Below are 19,750 nucleotides of genomic sequence, written 5' to 3'. Positions count from 1 at the left end.
TGAAACAGTGGCCTTGCACAGGGCACTTGGACCTACTGGGAGTCAGAACTGTATCTGGACCTGTGGTTTCGGGCTGCCAAGCTTAGAGTTCCTCCTAAGCCATGGCAAGCCCCTACTGGTGTGCAGGGAGCCAGGAGTCCATCAGTATGGATGGGCAAGGCCTGCCAGCCCACACTGAGGCAGGAAGGGAGGTGTGGACTGGCCCCGCTGATCAGGAATCTGGGGAGAGGGGAGTCCCTGCCCCTCCAGGAAGCTGCCCCCAGACTACAATGTGCTGGCGACATCATGAGCCTTGGGAATGAGCACGACCTTAGCCTGGCAGCTACGAGCAGTACTCCATGCCAGCGGAGGCATCTGCTGTCCATCCCTGAGGGGCTACCTGCCAAGGGTTTGGTGACCAGAGGCCAAGGCCTCGTGGCCTTCCTGCCCAGGCACCAGCCTCACTCTGCTTTCCAGCCCCCTTTGGGAGTGGCCAGTGTGTTTCACGGGCGAGAGTATAGGGTGGCCTAGCAGCACCCCACCCCTTCCACCAACCCAGCTCTCAGCTCCCCTGGGGGTGTCTCCAGGGGCCCCCAACCATGCTGTCCAGCCTCCATGACCCCCCAGGCTTGCCCCAGTGTGGGGCTCCCCTTGTGAAGCTCTGTTTTCTTAAGAGCAGCAGGAGGATGCCAGAGTCTTGAGGCTACAGGGAGGGTTTGGTAACTTCAGAGTCTGGGGCTCCATGAATTATTCAGGTGTTTATAGTCTGTCTCCATGATCTCATCTGCTAGCCAGGAGCCTAGAACCACTTGGACGCACTGAGGTCGGCTGAGCTGCTCCTGAGGAGCTGCACGTGGGTGGAGCTTCAAGCATGGTCCCATGTTCCTAAGTGCTCCGAGGCTGCCTGCTGGGTGCCCCCAGCTCCTCAGAGCTCTCCAAGCAGGCACCGTCCCAGCCAGGATTGCGTGTGTGCCTGCACTTTGGCAGAGGGGAGTCTTGGGGGGCAGCCAGAGCTACAGGACAGGGGGCCAGCCAGTGGATGAGGCACAGGGGAGAAGTCAGAGGGACCCTGAGTCATACCTCCTAGGCCCCGCCCAGCACCAGTGGGGAGCCCCATCCCAGACCCTCTTTGTGGGCCACTCGAGGGGAGCCCCATCCCAGACCCTCTTTGTGGGCTCCCTGCTGCCACTGGCTCCCACTCCTGCCCTCACCTCTCTCTGTGATCCTGCTTTGGCCTGCCCTTCAGCACCCAAGTGCAGGCCTCCCTCCGGCGTTTCCCAACTGCTCCCCCTCTCAGGCACTGTAGCCTACTGCCCTCTCTTTAGGCCCCTTCTTCATCCTGCCTCAGATGCCTCCTGGCACATCCCCCGCAGCCTCCCTGAGGCCCGCGCACGTGGCCTTGGCTGCTGCAGGTGAGACTCTTGGCTGGCACCCCTTCCTTCCATGTGCAGACGTCCCTCACCAGCTGCCTGTCCCTGCCCTGGGGCCCTCCCTGCTTCTCCGAGGGGCGGTAGGGGGAGGATGCTTCAGCTTTTTCCCCCTCTGTAGGGGGCGGGAAGTGTCCCAGTTGTCTTGGGGGCTGCGGGTACCGTGGGGGGTCCTCTGACTGTAGACACAGAAGCCTGGCACTGCTCAGGCAGAAGGCTGAGTTGTTGGCTTACTTGCCACCCTGCCAGCTGATGACTCTGCCTGGTGGCTCCCCGCCCTCAGGCCAGCTGTCGCTGGAGGCTAGCTGCATGTCTGCAGGAACCTCCCCAGGGCTTCTGGTGTCTGTGGTTCCCTTCTGAATCTCCGTGGATTCTCTGCCCTGACATGTGTGGTCTTCCATCCTTTCTGAAATACGCAGTTATGTTATGGCTGCATGCACATATCTGGAAAGGAAATGGACAAATAGGCCACTCTTGTGTGAAAGGATCCAAACCATGGCCTGAAACACATGTACTCCTGTCTTCACAGGGTGCACTCTGGCCCCTGTGGCCCCAGGGGTTGACCAAAAGCCCTTCAGGAGTCTGGTTCCCCGGGCACAGGGTCGCTGTTCTGCCCACAGAGGGATCACAGACGGGCCTGCGGGGCAGATGCCACTCGGACAGACTCTCCGTCTGTCAGTGGCTGTGGTGGAAGGTAGCCCAGGGCGCCAGCTGTGCATTCTGGGTTTGGCTGCCATCCAGCAAGGTGGCTGGGGGCTCGCTGCCCCTCAGTGGGCCTCGGGTTCCCATCTGCACAGTGAGCAGTTTGAGCCAGCTGAGTATGCTTGAAAACGTCCATGACCATGAAACTCTGATGCCACCAGATTTGCCTGTCTGGGAGCAGCTTTCTGGAAATCAGGAACGGGGCACAGGAGGAAGGGTAGTGGTGGGAAGGGCAGTCCCCAAAGGTGAGGTGGGCAGGCCCGTGGTGCCATGGCATGACAGTGAACAGGTGGCAGGCAGACAGAAAGTGTCTTATTGAAGGTACTTCCTTGCTTCAATGAGCAGACAACAGCCCCTGCCTGCATGTGATTGCCAGTGGGTCTAGCGGTGCCTGGTCACCCCTCACAGTCCCAGGTTGGCCCACTTCGGGAGGTGACATGCTAAGTCCTCCAGAGAAGGTATGTTTGTTGTTGTTGTTGTTGTTTTTAGCATGCTTACTGGCTCATTTTGGCACATCCCCCTCCCTCTTCTGAGAAAAAAAAACCAAACAGGTAAATGCCTTGCATCTTTGATTCTAGAACTTGGGGGCAAGAGCAGGAGTTTGGGATCCCCTCTCTGCAGGGACCCTACCCATGTCCCCCACCATCTGCAAAGTCTGCTATGGTCACCTGGCCCCATGTGTTTTCCTTCTGCAGAGGGCCCCATGTGTTTTCCTTCTGGCATCACCTTTTCAGGCCCTCCTGTGTTTCAGGGGAGAGGGGAGAGCTGGCTCCCGCCTGACCAGGAGCCTGGCGGGGTACACCTTCAAGCAACCCCAGGTCCTGGCAGCCCTCAGCGAGTGTGTTGCTCACCTGCCATGAGCAAGGAGGCATGCTGCTGGCATCCACCATCCACCCCCTCTGGTGCAGGGCTCATGTGCACACCCAGAGCTCCAAAGAGCATTCATTTCCCTGTGAGCAGAATTGTTTCCCGCCTACCCTGGAAACCTCCAGGGTGAGGGACTGGCAGGGAGATGGAGGAGCTAAGCTTCCGCAAGCAGGAAGCCCTTCTCAAGCTGGGCACCTTGCCTGCTCTACTGGGGTTGTGTCGGGTCCCTGGGGACTTGGAGCTGAAGCAGACCTGCCCCCACTGAGGATGCATTCCCAGCCACAGGCCCACCCCTGACCATCTAAGGAGCTGACCCTGAGTGGTCCTGGCAGAGACTTAGGAGGGCAGCAAGCCAGGAGGGCTTTAGAGAGGAGGTGACATCATAGCCGGGCTTGAGAGGGCACAAAAGACTGGCTGGGCAGAGGAGGTGAGAGGGCACCCCAAAAAAGTGAGAAGCATAAAATTAACAGTTCTATAAGAGGGAGGATGTGGTGAGTGTCTGGAGTCAAGGGAGGAGTACAAAGGCCAGTGAGGCTCAGGCTTCAGCTGAGGTAGGTAAGGAAGTTGGCTGTCAAGGATATAAGCGGGAGGGATGCACTGACATTATCTTTTTCCTAACTTGTCCTGGCCCAGGCTGGGTGGATGGACTGGGGGCAAGAGCAGAAGCAAGAGGCAGGATGAGGCCCAAGCTGGGGCAGGAATGTTAGGGGCACAAAGGGCAGGCTTGAATGCCAGGGAGGGGCGGGGGTGTGGGAGCTACCCTGTGGTTCTAGCACTGTGGAAGAAACCTTTTCTGATAATTTACCAAGGATGAAATGGGCCCCTTCCAGAGGGGTGGTGAGAAGGCTGGGGCTGGTGCAGGATGGGGGCTGGTGCCCACCAGGCAAGTTGTGGGAGCCAGGCATTGGGGCCTATGTACCCCAAGTACCTGAAGCCTCTTGAGGTACTAGCACCATATCTGAGGCCCCGTGACCCTTATCTGTGCCCTTAGCCGGACTCACCCCAAGTCCCTGGCGGGCCTGTCTTCAGACCTCTTCCCCTCCTGCAGCCTGTGCCCTGACTCAGCTAGCATGGAGGACAGGGGTGACATGGGATGAACAGGGCCACTTACCAGGGCCCTTCTTCTTACATAGCCACCCCCAAACGCGATTTGAGAAACAAATGTGTGTCTTCCATCCATCCTCCCTGATTGCCTCCCAGGGGACATCAGGGTCCTCCACCCCCAGGTGGGGGTGCTCACAAGGCAGCTGAAAGAGACTTTCTGACCCCAGATCAAGGTGCACTGGGAAGAGTGACCTCCCCCTGTCCCCGAGTCTTCAGAGGTTTAGCCAGGGAAGAGGGAGGCCCTCAGTGAAATCCAGGGTCATTCTGGGCCCTTATGGTTGACAGTGCAGAGCAGGGCATGCCCCTCTATGCCCTAAGGAAGAGAGAGAGATCCTGGAGCAGTAGGGTCACACCCAGCTCCCGGACTTGGCCTGTGGCGCTGGGCCAGCCCTGGCACACGCCTACAGTGTATCAGCACATGGTCAGGCTGTGTTTCTGGCTTACCCCCTCTCCTGTGAGGTGTGGGAAGGAGCCCAAGGCCAGCAGTGTAGGGCTCGAGCAGGTGGTGGAGGCTTCCCTCTGGGCTCTCGCTTGGGCTTGTCCTCCCTGTCCTCAGGGCTGTGGGCGTGGTGAGGGGCCAACTCTCAGGCTACCCCCCATGCTGTGTGACCCTGAGGAGTCACTCCTCTCTGAGCTCTGCCCTTCCTGCCATGGTGAGGAACAGGGTGATGTCTGCAGTGCCGTGGAAGAGCCAGGCTCTTCAGTCTTACTCTGCGAGGCCTGCAGGCAACAGAGATGGCACCTTCTCAGCCATTGCTACACATCTGGGGGCAGGGTGTCAGGGCACACTGGCCAGACAACTGCTCAAAGTTGTCCCTTGTCCTGTCAAGCGGCAGCTTTTCTTGCGCTGCTGTAGAAGCCACCTGAGCCCCATTGGAAGTTACAGCATTGGTGTCAGAGCTGTGGGCGAGGGTGGCCTCAGCCTCCTAGTTTTGTCCAGGCCGGGAAGCAGCTAGTGCCTTGTTTGGCACTGCGTGGGATGAAGGATGGTTGCCAGCCTTCACACAGCTTGGAGGGAGGAGGGTGGCACCAGTGTGTGCAGTGTGAGCCCCCGGGATCAAGTGTGGAGGCTGTGGGGGCTTGGAGCTGCAGGTTTTAGGCTTCTCTCTTGCTTGAGTGGCTCAAGGCTGGAGGTACTCTGCCTCCTGTCCCAGGACTGCTAGAACATGGACTTAGTCACTGAGCACCCACAGGAATAGGGTCTGGGAATGACACCCCCTGGGTACCCTGCTGGGACCCCCAGGTGGAGGAGACAGCTTTGCTCCCTGGCCCAGTCCATTCTGGGCAGGACTTTCTCTAGGGTGTTGGCTGCAGGGAGCCAGCTGTGTGCCCACCTGCTCCTTCCAGGCCCCCAAAGTCCTGTCCCAGAGACGTAAATTCTAATGTCTAGGTCCTGCAGCCTCAGGCCTGCTTCTGTTCACTTACAGTTCACTCCCTTGGGTATCTTTTCCTTCACCATGCCTCAGCTGGACCAGTAGGTCTCAGACACAGTGCTGGGTATGGAGATGCCCCAGCTGCCGATGGGCAGGGTGCCCGGTGTCTGACACCAGACTGAGGGAGATGGTGGCAGGGCTCCCCAGAGCCAGCCCTGCTCTAGCTCAGCCTTCAGACAGTGAGGTTGAATGGCAGAGAAGGGGGGAGGTCTCAGGTGAAAGTGTACCCCGGACAAAGGCAGGTTGGAGGCAAGCTGGGCATTCTGTAAGCTGCAGGTCATTCTCAGCCTAGCCCTCTAGTCACTGGGCATCACTGGAGGGAATGCACATGGGTGGAGGCCAGGCTTGAGCCTATCTGGCCAGCAGCAGCTGCCAGAAGTTCACAGTGGCCACCTTTTGACCCATCAGTTTGGCCCTAGGATTGGTCACGTGGCTGAGTCAGCACCTGTGTGAAGGCACAGAGGCCCCGGGCTTTTCCAACTGGTTGCGTTTGACTAGGCACAACCTGCATGTTTCGAGCAGGGGACAGAACAAGTACATACGTGCCACGCAGCCATTCAAAAGAGGACAGGGCGGAACAGCATGTATCTCCTTTGCCACCATCCATAGGGGAAACTCTCCATTCCCCTGGGACGGCAGGAGGGTTCCAAGGTGTCCTGGCCCGGGCAGAGCGCCTTCTGGCACTGCAGCAGGCTCCAGCCACAGCAGCCGCCCTCACACGCCCACCTCTGTCCCTGTCACAGGGCATCTGGCGGATCCCCGTGGACGAGATCGACCGGCCAGGCAGCTTTGCCTGGCACATGAACCGCTCCATTGTGCTGCTGCTCAAGGTGCTGGCCCAGCTCCGGGACCACAGCACCCTACTGAAGGTGTCCTCCATGCTGCAGCGGACCCCAGACCAGGGCAAGTGAGTACAGCCGCCTGGCCGCATGCACACTCAGCCCCATGAGGGCAGCTGGCACTGCCGTGGGCCAGAGCCCCTCACCCACCCGGGGCATCTCTCTACCGGCTGGGGAGCCCACACCAGCCTTTCTCTTCAGGGGCCTCTCTGGTATCAGATAGCATCCTGCCCTGTGCCCTCAGGGCAAACACAAGTTACCCCTTCCTTACCTCCTGCTTTCCTTTAGCTTGGAGCTTTCAGGGTGCTGTCAGGTCGCGGGGAAGACAGGGGTCCAGATGATAGCCAGGGTCCCTCAGGGGAAGGCGAGTAATAATTGGCCAGGCAACAGGGGGACCACAGTCGTAGAGGTAACCAGGGATCCCTTTGCCAGATAGGGTGGGACAGATAGGCCGGAGGGACATCTGCTGCAGCTGCCACCTGCGGTGGTTGTCGGGGATCCTGGGAGTTATGGTCTGGCCCAGCTGGACCAACAGCTATTCTCTATTCCTGCACCACTTTACCTTCTCTTGTCTCATTCACCTGTAGGGGCTGGGGTGGGGGGTGGGGGCCGGGGGGCTTCAGCTGGGGTCTGGGGCACCCCTGGAGACAAGCTTTACAGAGAAAAGCCAGAGGCCCCCAGCTCTCACTCGGCCCAGAGGGCCCAGGGCAGTCCATGCCAGGTGCTATGGCAAGAGGCTCAGGGAAGGCTTCTGGGGAGTGCCCCAGGCAGGAGGGATGCTGAGGGACCCGCAGATGTTCTCCGGGCAAGGAGAGGTGTGGGCCACCATCCCAGGCCATGTGGCTCTGAGGCTCTGCTCTCTTCTCCGGCCACCCCCGTGTGCCTGCAGGAAGTATCTGCGAGATGCTGACCGCCAGGTCCTGGCACAGCGGGCCTTCATCCTCACTGTGAAGGTGCTGGAGGACACCCTGAGCGAGCTTGCAGAGGTACACCCATGGCCCCTGTCCTCTCCCAGGAGGTGGCCCCGGCCCTTCGCTCAGCTGCCATGAGGCATGTCCCAGTGTCCCTACCTATGAAGTAGTACACCCCTGCTCCCCTGGGTGGGGAAGGCAGCACAAAGAGGAAGTGGCAGACACTTAGTAAGGTACTCACCCACATGGCAGATGTGGACTTGTGGGCGGGGAGGACGGTAGCAACACTCTCTGAGGCTGCTAGCTGAGCAGTGTACCCCGACCTGGCAGGTCAACCTCAGGGTCACAGCAGCGCTGATATTGAAGCAACGGTGGGCTCCCAATGGGCTGAGTGAGGCCTTAGGTTGCTCCGGGTACACCTGCCCTCTTTTCACCCCCCCACCCTGCACCTCAAGGCAGGCACAGCCCTTGCCCCCTCTCAGAGCTGAGCACCCTGACCAGCCAACCTAGCGGGAGGGGGCTGAGGCAAGGCAGTGCTGCTGCAGTGCCCCCTGCCCAGTAGGACTAGCTGGGCCATGGTGTGGGGGCTCAGGGTCATGCCCCCTGAGACTCCACCTCGGCTGCTGTGCATTAGAGACACATGAGAGCCCAAAACGGGAGAATTCAGCTCTGTGGCCCCTGGTGGGTCACCTCCCCTTTAGACACCCAGGACTGCCCTCAGCCTCGCATTTAGAGGAGGGCCGTCCCCACACAGGCCATTCTTCCAGAGTGGAGGCACTTCCCGCCACCTCCCGCCTCCTGTCAGCCCCTCTCAAAGCTGGAGGAGCAGAACAGGGAGGGACTTCCTCGGGCAAGTCTCCAGGGCCAGCCTGGGCCAACTAGCAGACAGGCAGACCCAGAGTGGCCTGGGCTGGTCACCCGTGTGGTAGAAATACAAAAGACACAGTCTTTTACCTTTGATTTTCTCGTAGGGGTCAGAACGCCCGGGGCCCAAGGCCTGTGGCCTCCCTGGAGGCAGGATGACCACCGACGTCCCCCATAAGGCCAGTCCCGAGGATAGTCAAGAGGGCCTTCCCCACTCCAAGAAGCCACCTCTGGCGGATGGCCCAGGGCCAGGAGCCGAGCCAGGGGGCAAGGTAGGTCCTCTCAACCACCGGCCTGTAGCCATGGAGGCAGGAGACAGCACAGACCAGGCTGGCGAGCAGAAGGACAAGGAGAGTCCCCGGGCAGGGCCTACCGAGCCTATGGACACGGGTGAGGCCACCGCTCGCTGCTCAGACTCCGAACGGGCGCCACCCCCACAGCCAGGCCGCCCTCCAAGGGACCGTGGCCCTGAGAGCCGTCCTACTGAGCTGTCTCTGGAGGAGTTGAGCATCAGTGCCCGGCAACAACCCAGCCCACTCACACCTGCCCAGCCAGTCCCATCCGCCACCCCCTACCACCACCACCACTGGGGCCAGAGCGAGCAGCCACCCCGAGGAGCCACCCACACGGCCCAGCCGAAAGAGGAAGCTCCTGGAGGACACGGAGTCAGGCAAGACTCTGCTGCTGGATGCCTACCGTGTGTGGCAGCAGGGCCAGAAGGGTGTGGCCTATGACCTGGGCCGCATTGAAAGGATCATGTCTGAGACCTACATGCTCATCAAGCAGGTGGGTGGCCTACAATTCTGTTCTCACAGAAGGTCCTTCCCAGTCTGTCCAGGGGTGCTAGGGCCATGGGGCGTGCTTGTTAGGTGTCATTCCCACCCGGCCCTGCTATTTGCTTCCCTCCGTTTGAGGTTTTCTGCCTTAAGCAGGGCATAGAGTCAGAAAACCAAGGGTCATGTCTAGTCATCGAGTTGTACGTTTTAAGTATGGGGCGATTTTGTCAACTATATCTCAGGAGAGCTGGGGAAAATACATGAAAAAGACAAGAAACAAAGTGCTTGGAAAACTTTATTCTCAGCTTTAAAGGAAATGAAACCATTTGCAGAAATCTCATGACATCCAGCATGGGGGGACAGGACCCCTGACCCCACTCGGTGCCGGGCTCTAGGGCACTGCCTCAGAGACCTTTGTGGCTGGCATCCAAAGCAGGGTCAGTGCCCCAAGCGTGTGAGGAGCCTCCACCACCCTCCTTAGTGTGTTTTCCCTTTTTTTTTTTCCACTATGTTAGACATTCAGCTCTTTCTCTGTTTAAGATTTCCACATCAAGAGCCCCCAGAGCTGCTGCGACTGGCTCAGACTGGGTGTCCGTCCTTCTAAGTGGTTTCCTCCCAAACCATGTCTGTTTATGGTACACCTGTGGAGAGTCCCTGTTGTTTTCTCACTCCTGCAGCATCTGGGATCAGGCTTGCTTTCTTTCTATCCTGGGTGAATAAGAACCACACCCTGCATTCCCTGCTGGTGAGGGTGGGCCCTTCCCTACCCTGCCTGTCCCCACCTGGCTGCCACCCCGGCCTGTCTCCTTCACACCCTGCCCACTGCTCCACCAGGGCGGCCCCCAGGCCTCCCCAGCCTGGTTGCCATCCCCCCGGCACCCTGGGCTCTTGGGCTCTGGGTGAGTCAGACCTTCCCTCCCCCACCACCACCCAGACCTTAGACTCATCCTGCTCACTTGAGGAGCAGGATCTGGCTCCCCTTCTGCCAGGCTCAGCCCCTGAGGACATGATAACATGGTCCTGGACATGATCTCAATAGGACCGGCCTGGCCCAGAGCAGTGGCCCTGCAGGATGGACCTGGGAGATGGCTGTGTGCTTCTGCCCATGCTCCCCAAGCAAGACAGGAGTGTCAGGGGATAGCAGCTGGTCCTCACACTCCGGGGGGCCGGGAGGAGGCCAGCCACCTGGCCTGGCTCCTTTGACTTTGAGTGTTTCCTTGCTCAGGTGGACGAGGAGGCTGCGCTGGAGCAGGCTGTGAAGTTCTGTCAGGTCCACCTCGGGGCCGCTGCCCAGAGACAGGTAAGCTGGACCCAGCCTGTGCCAACCTCCTCATATGGGGCCAGCCCCATGCCAGGACCCTAGGCTGCAGGCTGCGAAGTGGGCATACCTCAGGAGGGACCGTTTGTGGCGTCAGCCTGGGCCAAGGAGAGATGGAGGAGGCAGCCCATAGGGAGCATTGTATGGTGGGTGGGGCCTTGGCAGACCCAGACCCCAGCTCCGAGTGTGTGACCTGAGGGGTCCCCTCACCTCAGCTGCCTTTTCTGTAAATGGGAAAGATGGTCCTTACCCAGCTGAGCTCACCTGGAAATGTCACTCCATTTGGGACAAAGGTAGAGGAAGGGATGCGGGGCTGGGATATGAATTGGATAGGAGCAGAATGGATGAGTGTCCTGAGGTTTATTCAGCAAGGGAGGGAGAAGAGTGCTGCCGGGTTTGTGAAAGACTCCCCACTCCTGAGTGGAGAGGATGGGCTGGTGCAGGGGCCCAGTGAGCTACAGGTGGGCTTGAGATGTCAGAAGATGGGCCAGCGTGACTTGGTGGCAGGGAGGAGGGGTGAGGCCCTCCTGGGCTCTGGCCGGTGGCTTTTCCTCTAGGAGAGAGGTCTAGGCCAGAACCCTGGGTGTAGGTGCCCCTGAAGCCATCACTTTGGGACTCAGAAGCCACAGCTTTTGAGAAGTGGTGGAACTGAGGAGAGGGTGAGGGGCCAGGGCTGAAGGATAGGGGTTTCCTGGGAGAGGCCCAGCTCAAGAAAAGGCCCATAGGCAGGGTTTGGCCAGCAGAGAAAGGAGGCACCCTCTAAAGCTAGGGGGCCGTTGCAGTTCTGTTCAGTAGTGCCAATGGGGCATCTTCCTGTACCACATATGGGCATTTCTTCAAGAGTGACCCCAGGCCTGGGTCGTTGGGTCAGAGGGCAAATACTTGCCATTTGAATAGGTGTGGCTTCTTGTCCTTAAAAGGGTGGCCCAACTGCCCCTTCCCCAGCAGCACAAGAGAGCATGTCTTGCCCTCCCATCGTTGCCCACACATGGCCCTTTCATGGCATTTCCCCCTAGGGAGGTACCCCACAGGGAGTCCAGAGGCAGGAACTCAGGACAATGGGCATCCACCTACAGCCCAGGGACTCAAGTCCCATGTTCCCCAGCAGCAGGCTGCTGGATGCTATTAGTGTCCAGACAGGCTTCCTCTCAGTGAAATGGGGCAGCAGGCCGCCATCCCTGCCCAGGGCTCTAGGTCTGAGGAAGTCCAGTTGGATCTTGACCAAGCAGGCTGATCCCCCAGCTGAGGACCAGAAGCCCAGAAGAGACCTGCAGTTCCTGTGACCTGCTCGGCCCTCACCACAGCCTCTGCTACATGGAGCAGGAGTAACTGCCCGAGGCCACAGTGTGGGGCTTGGCCCCAGGGGTACCCTCCTGCCTCCTCTGCCAACCCAGGTAGAGGCAGGTTGGCAATGAGCACTCCAGACAGAGGATGGCTGTTTCTGATGCAGGCTTTGAAAGGGTGCTCCCAGTGATAGGACCACATAGGAAATCCCCAAACACCTACCTTCCCTGTCTTGTGGCAAAAGGAGATACTGAGCTGGCAGGAGCCAAGGGCAGGGAAGGGTCACATTTCTTAGATTAGATCATGGCCCAAAGAGGATCAGCAGGCAGCTGGGGCCTGGGCCCGCCTCTGGCCATGCAGGTTGCGGGGCTGTGGTTGGGGGAGAGGTTATGGCCCTGAATCTGTTTCCCCTGCCTCTCAGAGAGGGTCCATTTTGCTGTAGTCCAAATTGGTCGCAGTGACCCCCTGCCTGGAGTCGTGCTTCTCTCCAGGAGGCTCCTGGGAATGGGAGCATGAGGTTGGCCAGCTGCAGGCCCTCCACAGAGTCTCTATCAGGAGGGCCTGGACATCCTCCCAGGGAGGGGTTACGGGTCCCCAGTAGTTTCCTAGCATTGCAGAGTCCTGAAGGGCTGCCTGGGGGCCTCGCTGGGAGCATGGGGGGCTCAGGGTCTGGTGACACGAGAGCAGGTTGGCAGTCCCAGACCCAGACAGGTGTCCTGTGGGATGGCGAGGGCTCTGGGCTGCCCAGCCAGCCTTCCTCACCTCCCTTTGTTCTTACAGGCTGCAGGGGATACACCTACCACCCCCAAAGCACCCCAAGGATAGCCGAGAGAACTTTTTCCCTGGGGCTGTGGCTCCCACGGCTCCTGACCCTGTGCCAGCTGATGCTCTCCAGCGGCCCAGTGACGCTCACACCAAACCTCGCCCTGCACCGGCCACCTCCACGGCGCTCATCCCCGGCCCTCCCTCAGCGTCGGCCTCCACACCAGACCCATCCAAGGACTCAGGGCCTCCCCGGCCGCATAGGCCTGAAGCCACCCCCAGCATGGTCTCTCTGGGCCCAGGTAGGTCCCATCCCATCCACTAGGCAGTGAGGCTAGAGCTGGGCCCTGGCCTCTGCCACCAGTGGCAGCAAGTCCTGATCCTTGCACGGGGAGTGGGGGCAGGGCAGGGTGAGGCCAGGGCGACCTCCAGCCGGGTGATCCTTGAGAAGCATATCATGGGAGCCCTGGAGGGCTGGGGGCACAACCTGCTGGCATGCCCACCACTCTCTCAACCTTCCTCCCATCCCAAAATGGAAGTGGGGACAGCAGCCCCTTCACAGTGGGTGTGGCAAGGAGGTGGGGAGGAGCCAGCATTGACATCAGGTGTTTATCTGTTGCTTTCTCTCACCACAAAACCTTGTGATGAGTAGATAAATAGGAATTCTGGAGAGGAGAGGGCATCCTGACTTCGGCTTCCCAGAGACCTTACAGGGCTGTGAGCCATCCCTGGGTACCTGCTGTGGTTGGGGGCATTCCTACCCAGGCCCCCATGGGCAAGGCATACGGAAGCCAGCCAGCATAGAGCAGAGCAAGGTTGGTTGGTGGGCTTGTGAGGGACAAGCAACAGGGTCCTGGGCTCTGGCAGAGGCCTTCTAAAGGTTTCTTCTAAAACCCAAGATACCCTTGGGAACAGCAGCCCACAGGCAGGGACAGCCTGCAGACCAGAGGGCAGACAGGCCTGCAGCTTTCCTGGGAGGGGACACTGACCCTGATGCCAAGTCTCCCCTGCCCTCCCTGCCCTGCTTCTGGGACCAGCCTATGCCCATACTGAGGCCCTGCACTGGCTCTTTGCTCCTTCTGGTTCATCTGGCTGCCCGGTCACAGTCCCATGCAGCCTTTTGGCTGTCACCTTGATGTGAAGGCAGCGGTGGCAGCTGTGAGCCAGGTGCTCCCCGAGTGGAGGCCGAGGGTGGCAGTGCTCCCTGTCTTCGCTCTTTCCTGCAGTTGTGCAGCCATTGAGTGCTCACCTGATGCCAGTCCCCAGTTTGCTTTGAGGATCATAGAGGTATAGGGACCCTCTGCCCCATTGCTTACAATTACAGAGGTCATGGCCTCATGAGATAAAGAATCACTTAACCTTAAGTCAGCTCCTGCAGCTGTTTGTTCAGAGCGGAGCCTCTGAAGCTGTGGGACAAAGGGCAGTTCCCCCTCCAGGTGACCTTCGCTGTCCTTGCTCCCTCTGGGTAGCTTATTGTGTCTCCGTGTCCAGCGCACCGTGTGTAAGATGGCAGTGACACACATTCCGCACAGCGCTTGGCAGAAGCAAGCACAGCCACCATGCGAGTTCTGGGTGTGGTGATAGACCACGGGAGTCCACAGCCCAGGGAAACCGCTCCCTCCCACGATGACTTGGCTTTCCCCAGGGTGTCCCCACCCCCGCACTTTAGGCTCTTGGCCTGCACCTGACTCACCCCCGTGATCCCGCAGCCCCTGAGGATCAGGAATTCGGGAGGGTCAAAGTGTCAGCCGTCATCTCTTCACTCAGTTGCTGACAGGTCTCGGGTTCTCACTGGCTGATGACTGGAGGCCTCAGATCCTCCACTGTGGGCCTCTCCCTGGGCTGCTGAGGGTCCTCAGGGGACCCGGGGTCTGAGAGAGAGAGAACACTCAAAGGAATCCGCACCATCCTTTATAACCTGACCTTGGAAGCGAGTGACCATCACTGGTGCTGGCCACACGTGAGCGGGTACAGGGTGGGAAGGTTCCTCCGGGGGTGAATAGCAGGAAGTGGGGACAGCAGGCCACCTGGAGCCTGGCTGTCTTCCTTCTCTCTCCTGCTCACCATGCCCTGGACCCAGGCAGGCCCCAAACTGTGACTCACTCATTTTTTCCCTCTGTTAGATCAGTGCAAGAGCGTGTACTTCCCGGTGTTATTCTTTGTCCTGGAGAATGGATCCTTTCTTATTTCCTTCCTCCGAATTAAACTGAATAGCCTTTGCTAGGACCAAACTCTTACCTGACACTGGGAGAGGGAGCAGCCCTGGGTGGAGAGTATGGGACACGTGGCCCTGGTGCGGAGCGACCTGCCAGCCCCTGGGGACCACCTCAGGATCTGCAGGCTGGTGGCGTTTGGCTGGCAGTGTCAGGGTGGCCACCCTGATGCTTCCCAGGGCTTTCTGGGCTGGCGTCAGGGCTGTGCTTGGAGAGGCACGTTGGCTCAGAGCCTACCTCCCACAATCTCCAGGACAGGGAGAGCACTGGGAAGGGATCACCCAGAGGTGACAGGGTGGCCTGGTGATGTGATCTGCATCTGTCCCGGTGCCCAGTGGGCAACCCAGACCCAGGTGTAAGTTTGGATGGGCAGGAAGGGCAGGCTTGCCCTGCGGAGGTGCCTAGGAACTATAGAGTATACAGGCTAGGAGCTGCAGTCAGAGACGCTGGCAGTACAGGAGGTCACGAGCCTCCTGAGAGAGCAGGCTTGGGATGGATCTTCACAGGACACTGTCCCCAAGGTTCGAGAACAGGGGCAAAGCAGCCTCGGAAGAGACCTGGCCTGGCACTGTCCCCAAGGTGGACACCCCTACCCTGCACCTCCCCTGGGGTGCCCCTCACCCTTGCCTAATGGCTCTGGCCAGGGGAAGGCAGCTGACAGTGGCTGGCAGTGTCCACTCCTGACTTGTTCCACCCACTGGGGCCTGCAGATGGGCGGGGACGCTCTCCAGCTTCCCTGGTCACTCACTAAGACTTCACCCATCTGCCCACCTCATGCTGACCAGGGCTGCTGGCCTCATGTGGCAGATGCATCCCCTTGGGGAGGCTCCTAACCTTGTGTCCCCCACCCCCCACCTCTGTACTGAGCACCTCCATGCTTGTCTCTTTGTTGGGCGTCTGCCCGCCACAGGCCCAGACTTGGTTTCGTGCTAGAATAGTGCCCAGTCCATGAGTAAGTGAGGGTCCCTTTTGCTGAGGGGTCAGGCCTTCAGAGTGGGCAACTAGATCAGGGAGGGAGAGTGGAAAGGACACTTCGAGCCTTTCCATTCTCAGGTCAGGAAACGCCTGCCTGAGCAGGACCCCACCGGCCAGTGAGTTAAGCAGGCTGTAAAGCCAGCCTCTTGCCATTTTGAGAAGCCAGGAAGAGTCTGAGTCAGGGCTGGCACTTCTAGGACACTGGTCCTTGGGGACCTGGTGCCCAGGCCTTGAGTCTGCCCAGGGGAAGAGAGAGAGTAGCCCGATAGCAGAGGATTCCAGCCTGGCCATACATTTCCCACTGACCGAGAACCTGAGACCCAGGAGTCCAGGGGGCCCCACAGGGCCCTTCTCTGAAGGCTGGGCCTCCAGGTTAACCCCCACCCCCCCCACTCAGGCCCACTTGCAGCCTTCCTCACAGGCCTCTAGGGCGGTCTTGGTTGGGGGGGGGTGCTGCTGGGCCTAGGGAGCACTAGCCCACATGCTTGAAACTCTCTGCTAGATGCCCTTGCCCCAAGTGTCCCTTCTCCTCCTGGTAGCCCACCAAGAGGAAAGGGCCTGCAGAGGGTGAACAGCCCCCTGGGGTAGGAGAGAGCCAGCATGACACCTGGCCCCTGAGGGCAGCCTCCATCCATTTTTCCAGCTCCAGGCCCTCCCTGCACCCTGTTCCGCTCCTCCCCCAACGTGCTCCTGTCCTATAGATGCCTATCAGCAGGGAAGCCAGCTGCCCTTCCAGGCCACCTTAGCACTGCTCCCGACCCTGCAGGGGACAGCGGCATGAGAAGAGGGTGGGCAGAGGTAGGGAGAGTGGTACCACCTCTAGAAAGGCCTGGACCAGACACCTACTACTGGGCCTGCTTCATGAGTGCATGCCCAGCCACAGCAAACCAAGTCCCACTCAGATTCAGGGACTTGAATTCACGCTGTGGCTCCTGTTCCCCAGGTCCAGGAGGGCAGCAGAAAGAGCCTTCCAAGGTGCTCATCCCGGCTTGGGGGATGTGTAGAGGGGTGTAGTGTAGGGGGCTGGACCCTAGGACAAAGAGGCTGTGATCATGACTGCCAGGCAGTGGGTCCTGAGGAAGAGAGGGACTGGCTCATGGCATAGACAGCCAGGGAAGGCTCTGTCCTCTAGGAGCTGGAAGCCAGCAGGCAGGAGGCCAGGGTGCTAAGTCATCCCGTCTTTGTTCCTTCCCAAGAGCTTTCACTCCTGCTTCTCCCTGGGTGGAGGAGGGCTGAGGGGACACTTCACCTGCTGGAGAAGGGGAAGGCAGGACTTGATGGGGAAGTGGGGGAGTGGAAGGGTGGTGAGGTGATGGCCCACCTCGGCCTGAATACAAAGGAAGAGCGGAGTAAGGTGAGGAAAGGAACGGGAGGAGGCCTGGATGCAACAGGAGCTGAGGGGCGGCTGCAACCCGGGGGGGCTGGGAGCCCCTGGACCGATGCTGACTAACGGCCTGGCTGGCAGCCATAGGTGCAGCCAGCACCCTTCAGGCCCATCAGGCCTTGGCTCAAAGGAGGCCAGTTCCCGGCCCCTGCCTCATGCCAGGGAAGGTGTGGCCTGGCGGGAGGGCATGGTGCCAGCACACCACTCCATCCACTTTGGTATTAGCTAGCTGGCTTGGTTTTGGGTCGTGACCATGTTTCTCAGTGCCTCTCCCACAGGCTAGAGGGAAGAGCCCGTGAGCCCATCTCTGAAGTCCCGTGATGGTGTTTGACGGGGCCGGGGAGCACATAGTGTCCATGATCCCCTGCTGTGTCAGGCCCACACTGACCCCAGCTAGTGAGCTGGCCCCACCAGCGTCCACCCAGAGTGGGAGTGGTTTCCTGCCAGTACCAGACTGGCCCCACCCATGCGACTGTTCCAGAGAAGCCCCTGCTGGTCCACAGGTGGAGGTGGCACGCTGTCTCTGTGCAGGTCTCCTGCTAGGCATCCCAGGGTTCAGGAGGGAGGGTCCTTGTCTTCCAGGCTGAGTGAGGACTATAACTTACAGCCCTCCTGTGTCCCCACAGAGGGAGAGGAGCTGGCAGGAGCAGCAGAGGGCATGGGTTTCCCACCCCAGGAGCCACTGTGCAGTGAGCAGGTGAAGACTGTCCCCGAGAGCCCTTCAGCAGAGCCACACTGCTGGCCCACAGAGCCCACGCCCCGGACAGGCACTGAGCCCACATGCAGCCAGGGTAAGGTGACTTGGGAGCAGTGTGGGGAGCTTTGCCTTGGTTGGGGGGGACACAGTGGTGTCGGGCCTGGGAGCCGGGCCTCGGAGGACCCAGTGGTGGGGAAGCCAAGTGGAGTGGCAACTGGGCATGGAGGCCTGGGCTGAAGAGCTGGGGAGTAGAGAGCCCCTTATTCTACCTCCAGCTCCAGAGACTGGCAAGGGCCGGTGGCCAGCCCAAGCTGAGGCTGCTCAGTCCTGGGGAGGAGCCCCCCCAGCCCAGAGATGGGGACCAAGGGAGTGGCTGACATGTGGAGGGAGGAGTCGGCCCTCCAGACCGTTGCCTGCATAGTAGTCATCCTTTCCCAACTGGCTGGCCCCCTCGGGGATTCCTCAGGTTCAGGGATCTCACCGACCCTACTCAGGACCACAGGGCCTGGTGCCAGCCCTGCAGAGTCAGGCATGGGCACTAAGTAAGCCCCGCTCCTTTTAAAGCCATGGGACCTCGGAGGAATGTGGAGACCAGCCAGGCCGACCCCATGGCTCAGGACTCTTAGAGCTTCCCGGAGGCTGCCTGCCCTGGAACTGCTGCCTCCAGGCTCTGGGGATACACAGCCCCAATGCTGGCTCCGGGCCCCAGCATCCTCCCTAGGGTATGGACACCATGAGGACATGCATCCTAGGATTGATGCAGGGATGGAACAGTTCATGTGTGCACGGTGCCTGCAGGGCCTACAGAATCCTTGGGAAAGCTCCAGGGGCTTGCCTGTTTCCTGGGCCCTGGACTCCCCAGGGGGTCCTAGTCCCCAGGCCCCACAGCCCAGAGCCAGACCTGGGCAGTCAGGGGGGGGGCAGACACAGCAGGGGGCCTGGAGCCTGCCAGCCAGCACAGACCAGAGGGCCGAGAGAAAGCACAGGAGGAGGCGTTCTTGGTTGCCTCTGTCTTCCAGAGGGGAAACTGATGCTCAAGCCAGGGAAGGGCAGGCAGGTCCAGGAGGCTGTGAACAAGGCTCAGCTCCCACGGTCCACCCCACAGTCACCAGCTCCAAGGTGCCCAGCAGTGTGAGTGCCCAGCCACCCGAGGGTCCCCCCGGCAAGGCAGAGCCTGGCCGGGCCAAGTCGCGCCTCCTGCCCAGCATGCCAAAGCTGGTCATCCCCTCGGCCGCCACCAAGTTCCCCCCTGAGATCACCGTCACGCCGCCCACCCCAACCCTGCTCTCACCCAAAGGCAGCATCTCGGAGGAGACCAAGCAGAAGCTGAAGGTGACCACGGGTGCCGAGTGGGGGGCATGGGCGGGACGTGGGCTACAGGCGGGACTGGGGCCGGGCCTGGGCCACCTCTGACCAGCGCCCTGCCCCACTCTGTGTGCAGTCTGCCATCCTGTCAGCCCAGTCAGCGGCCAATGTGCGGAAGGAGAGCCTGTGCCAGCCGGCCCTGGAGGTCCTGGAGACGTCAAGCCAGGAGTCCTCTCTGGAGAGCGAGACGGATGAGGATGACGACTACATGGACATCTGAGGGCTGGGGCCTCCCCGCCTTGGCCTGAACCCCTTGGGCCATGCCTGACCCAGGCACAGCACGATTCCCTATGCAGGCCCTGGTCTGCCCAGCCTCCATCCCTTGCGGTGTCCTCCCCACCTGCCTAGGCCGTTGTCTGTCCCCACTGCATGGGGGCCTGGAGGAGGCTTGCACAACAGGGCTGGCATCCTTTTCTATGAAATGTTGACTTTGTATAAACATGCCCATGCCCAGCCCAGGTGGCCATGTCCACACCTCGATGCCCGGATGAGCCAGGTTCTGCCTGTGTCACAGCAGAGGGGTCATTTAGGGTTGGGCTCGCCCCAACTCCCTTTTTTTGGTTTCTTTTCTAATAAAGATGGAATAGTTGCTTTTGCCTCTTTGTTCAACCCTAGGGAGCCTCCCTCAACTGGTTGCTGTCCAGGGTTTCTGGGCCCTTCTTCCTGTTGGTCAGGCACCAACCCTTGGGCCTCCCAGGAGCAGGCAGTGTTGGGGATGGGGGGGTGAGTGAGGGGGGAGAGGGGAGCACAGACCCTCTGGGTGGGACTGGAGCCAGGCCTGGAAGGGGCCTTTGGGGTGTCCCCTGAAGGACTCAAGAGTGTGGGGTGTGCCCGTCTGGAGTGGGCAGGG

At 60.2% G+C, this 19,750-nt stretch overlaps 1 protein-coding gene across 1 annotated transcript; it reads left to right on the top strand.

Annotated features, from left to right (window-relative positions):
- Nucleotides 1-6,255: 6,255 nt before the first annotated feature.
- LOC123386999 (calcineurin-binding protein cabin-1-like) lies at nt 6,256-19,489 on the top strand (the record flags this gene model as incomplete). The annotated part of the gene is given in 10 exon segments (XM_045089732.1): nt 6,256-6,419; nt 7,241-7,337; nt 8,234-8,701; nt 8,703-8,912; nt 10,128-10,202; nt 12,285-12,308; nt 12,310-12,568; nt 17,465-17,629; nt 18,641-18,867; nt 18,977-19,489. Coding segments are annotated over 10 exon segments (1,833 nt in total), but the record flags the coding sequence as incomplete, so codon positions are not given.
- Between the last annotated feature and the right edge of the window lie 261 nt (nt 19,490-19,750).

Source organism: Mustela putorius, unplaced genomic scaffold, assembly GCF_011764305.1.
Source record: "Mustela putorius furo isolate JIRA1106 unplaced genomic scaffold, ASM1176430v1.1 tig00000078_pilon_pilon_pilon, whole genome shotgun sequence".
Taxonomy (NCBI): Eukaryota; Metazoa; Chordata; class Mammalia; order Carnivora; family Mustelidae; genus Mustela; species Mustela putorius.
The sequence above is the reverse complement of the archived record's forward strand: the minus strand, read 5'-3'. Positions and strand labels throughout refer to the sequence as shown.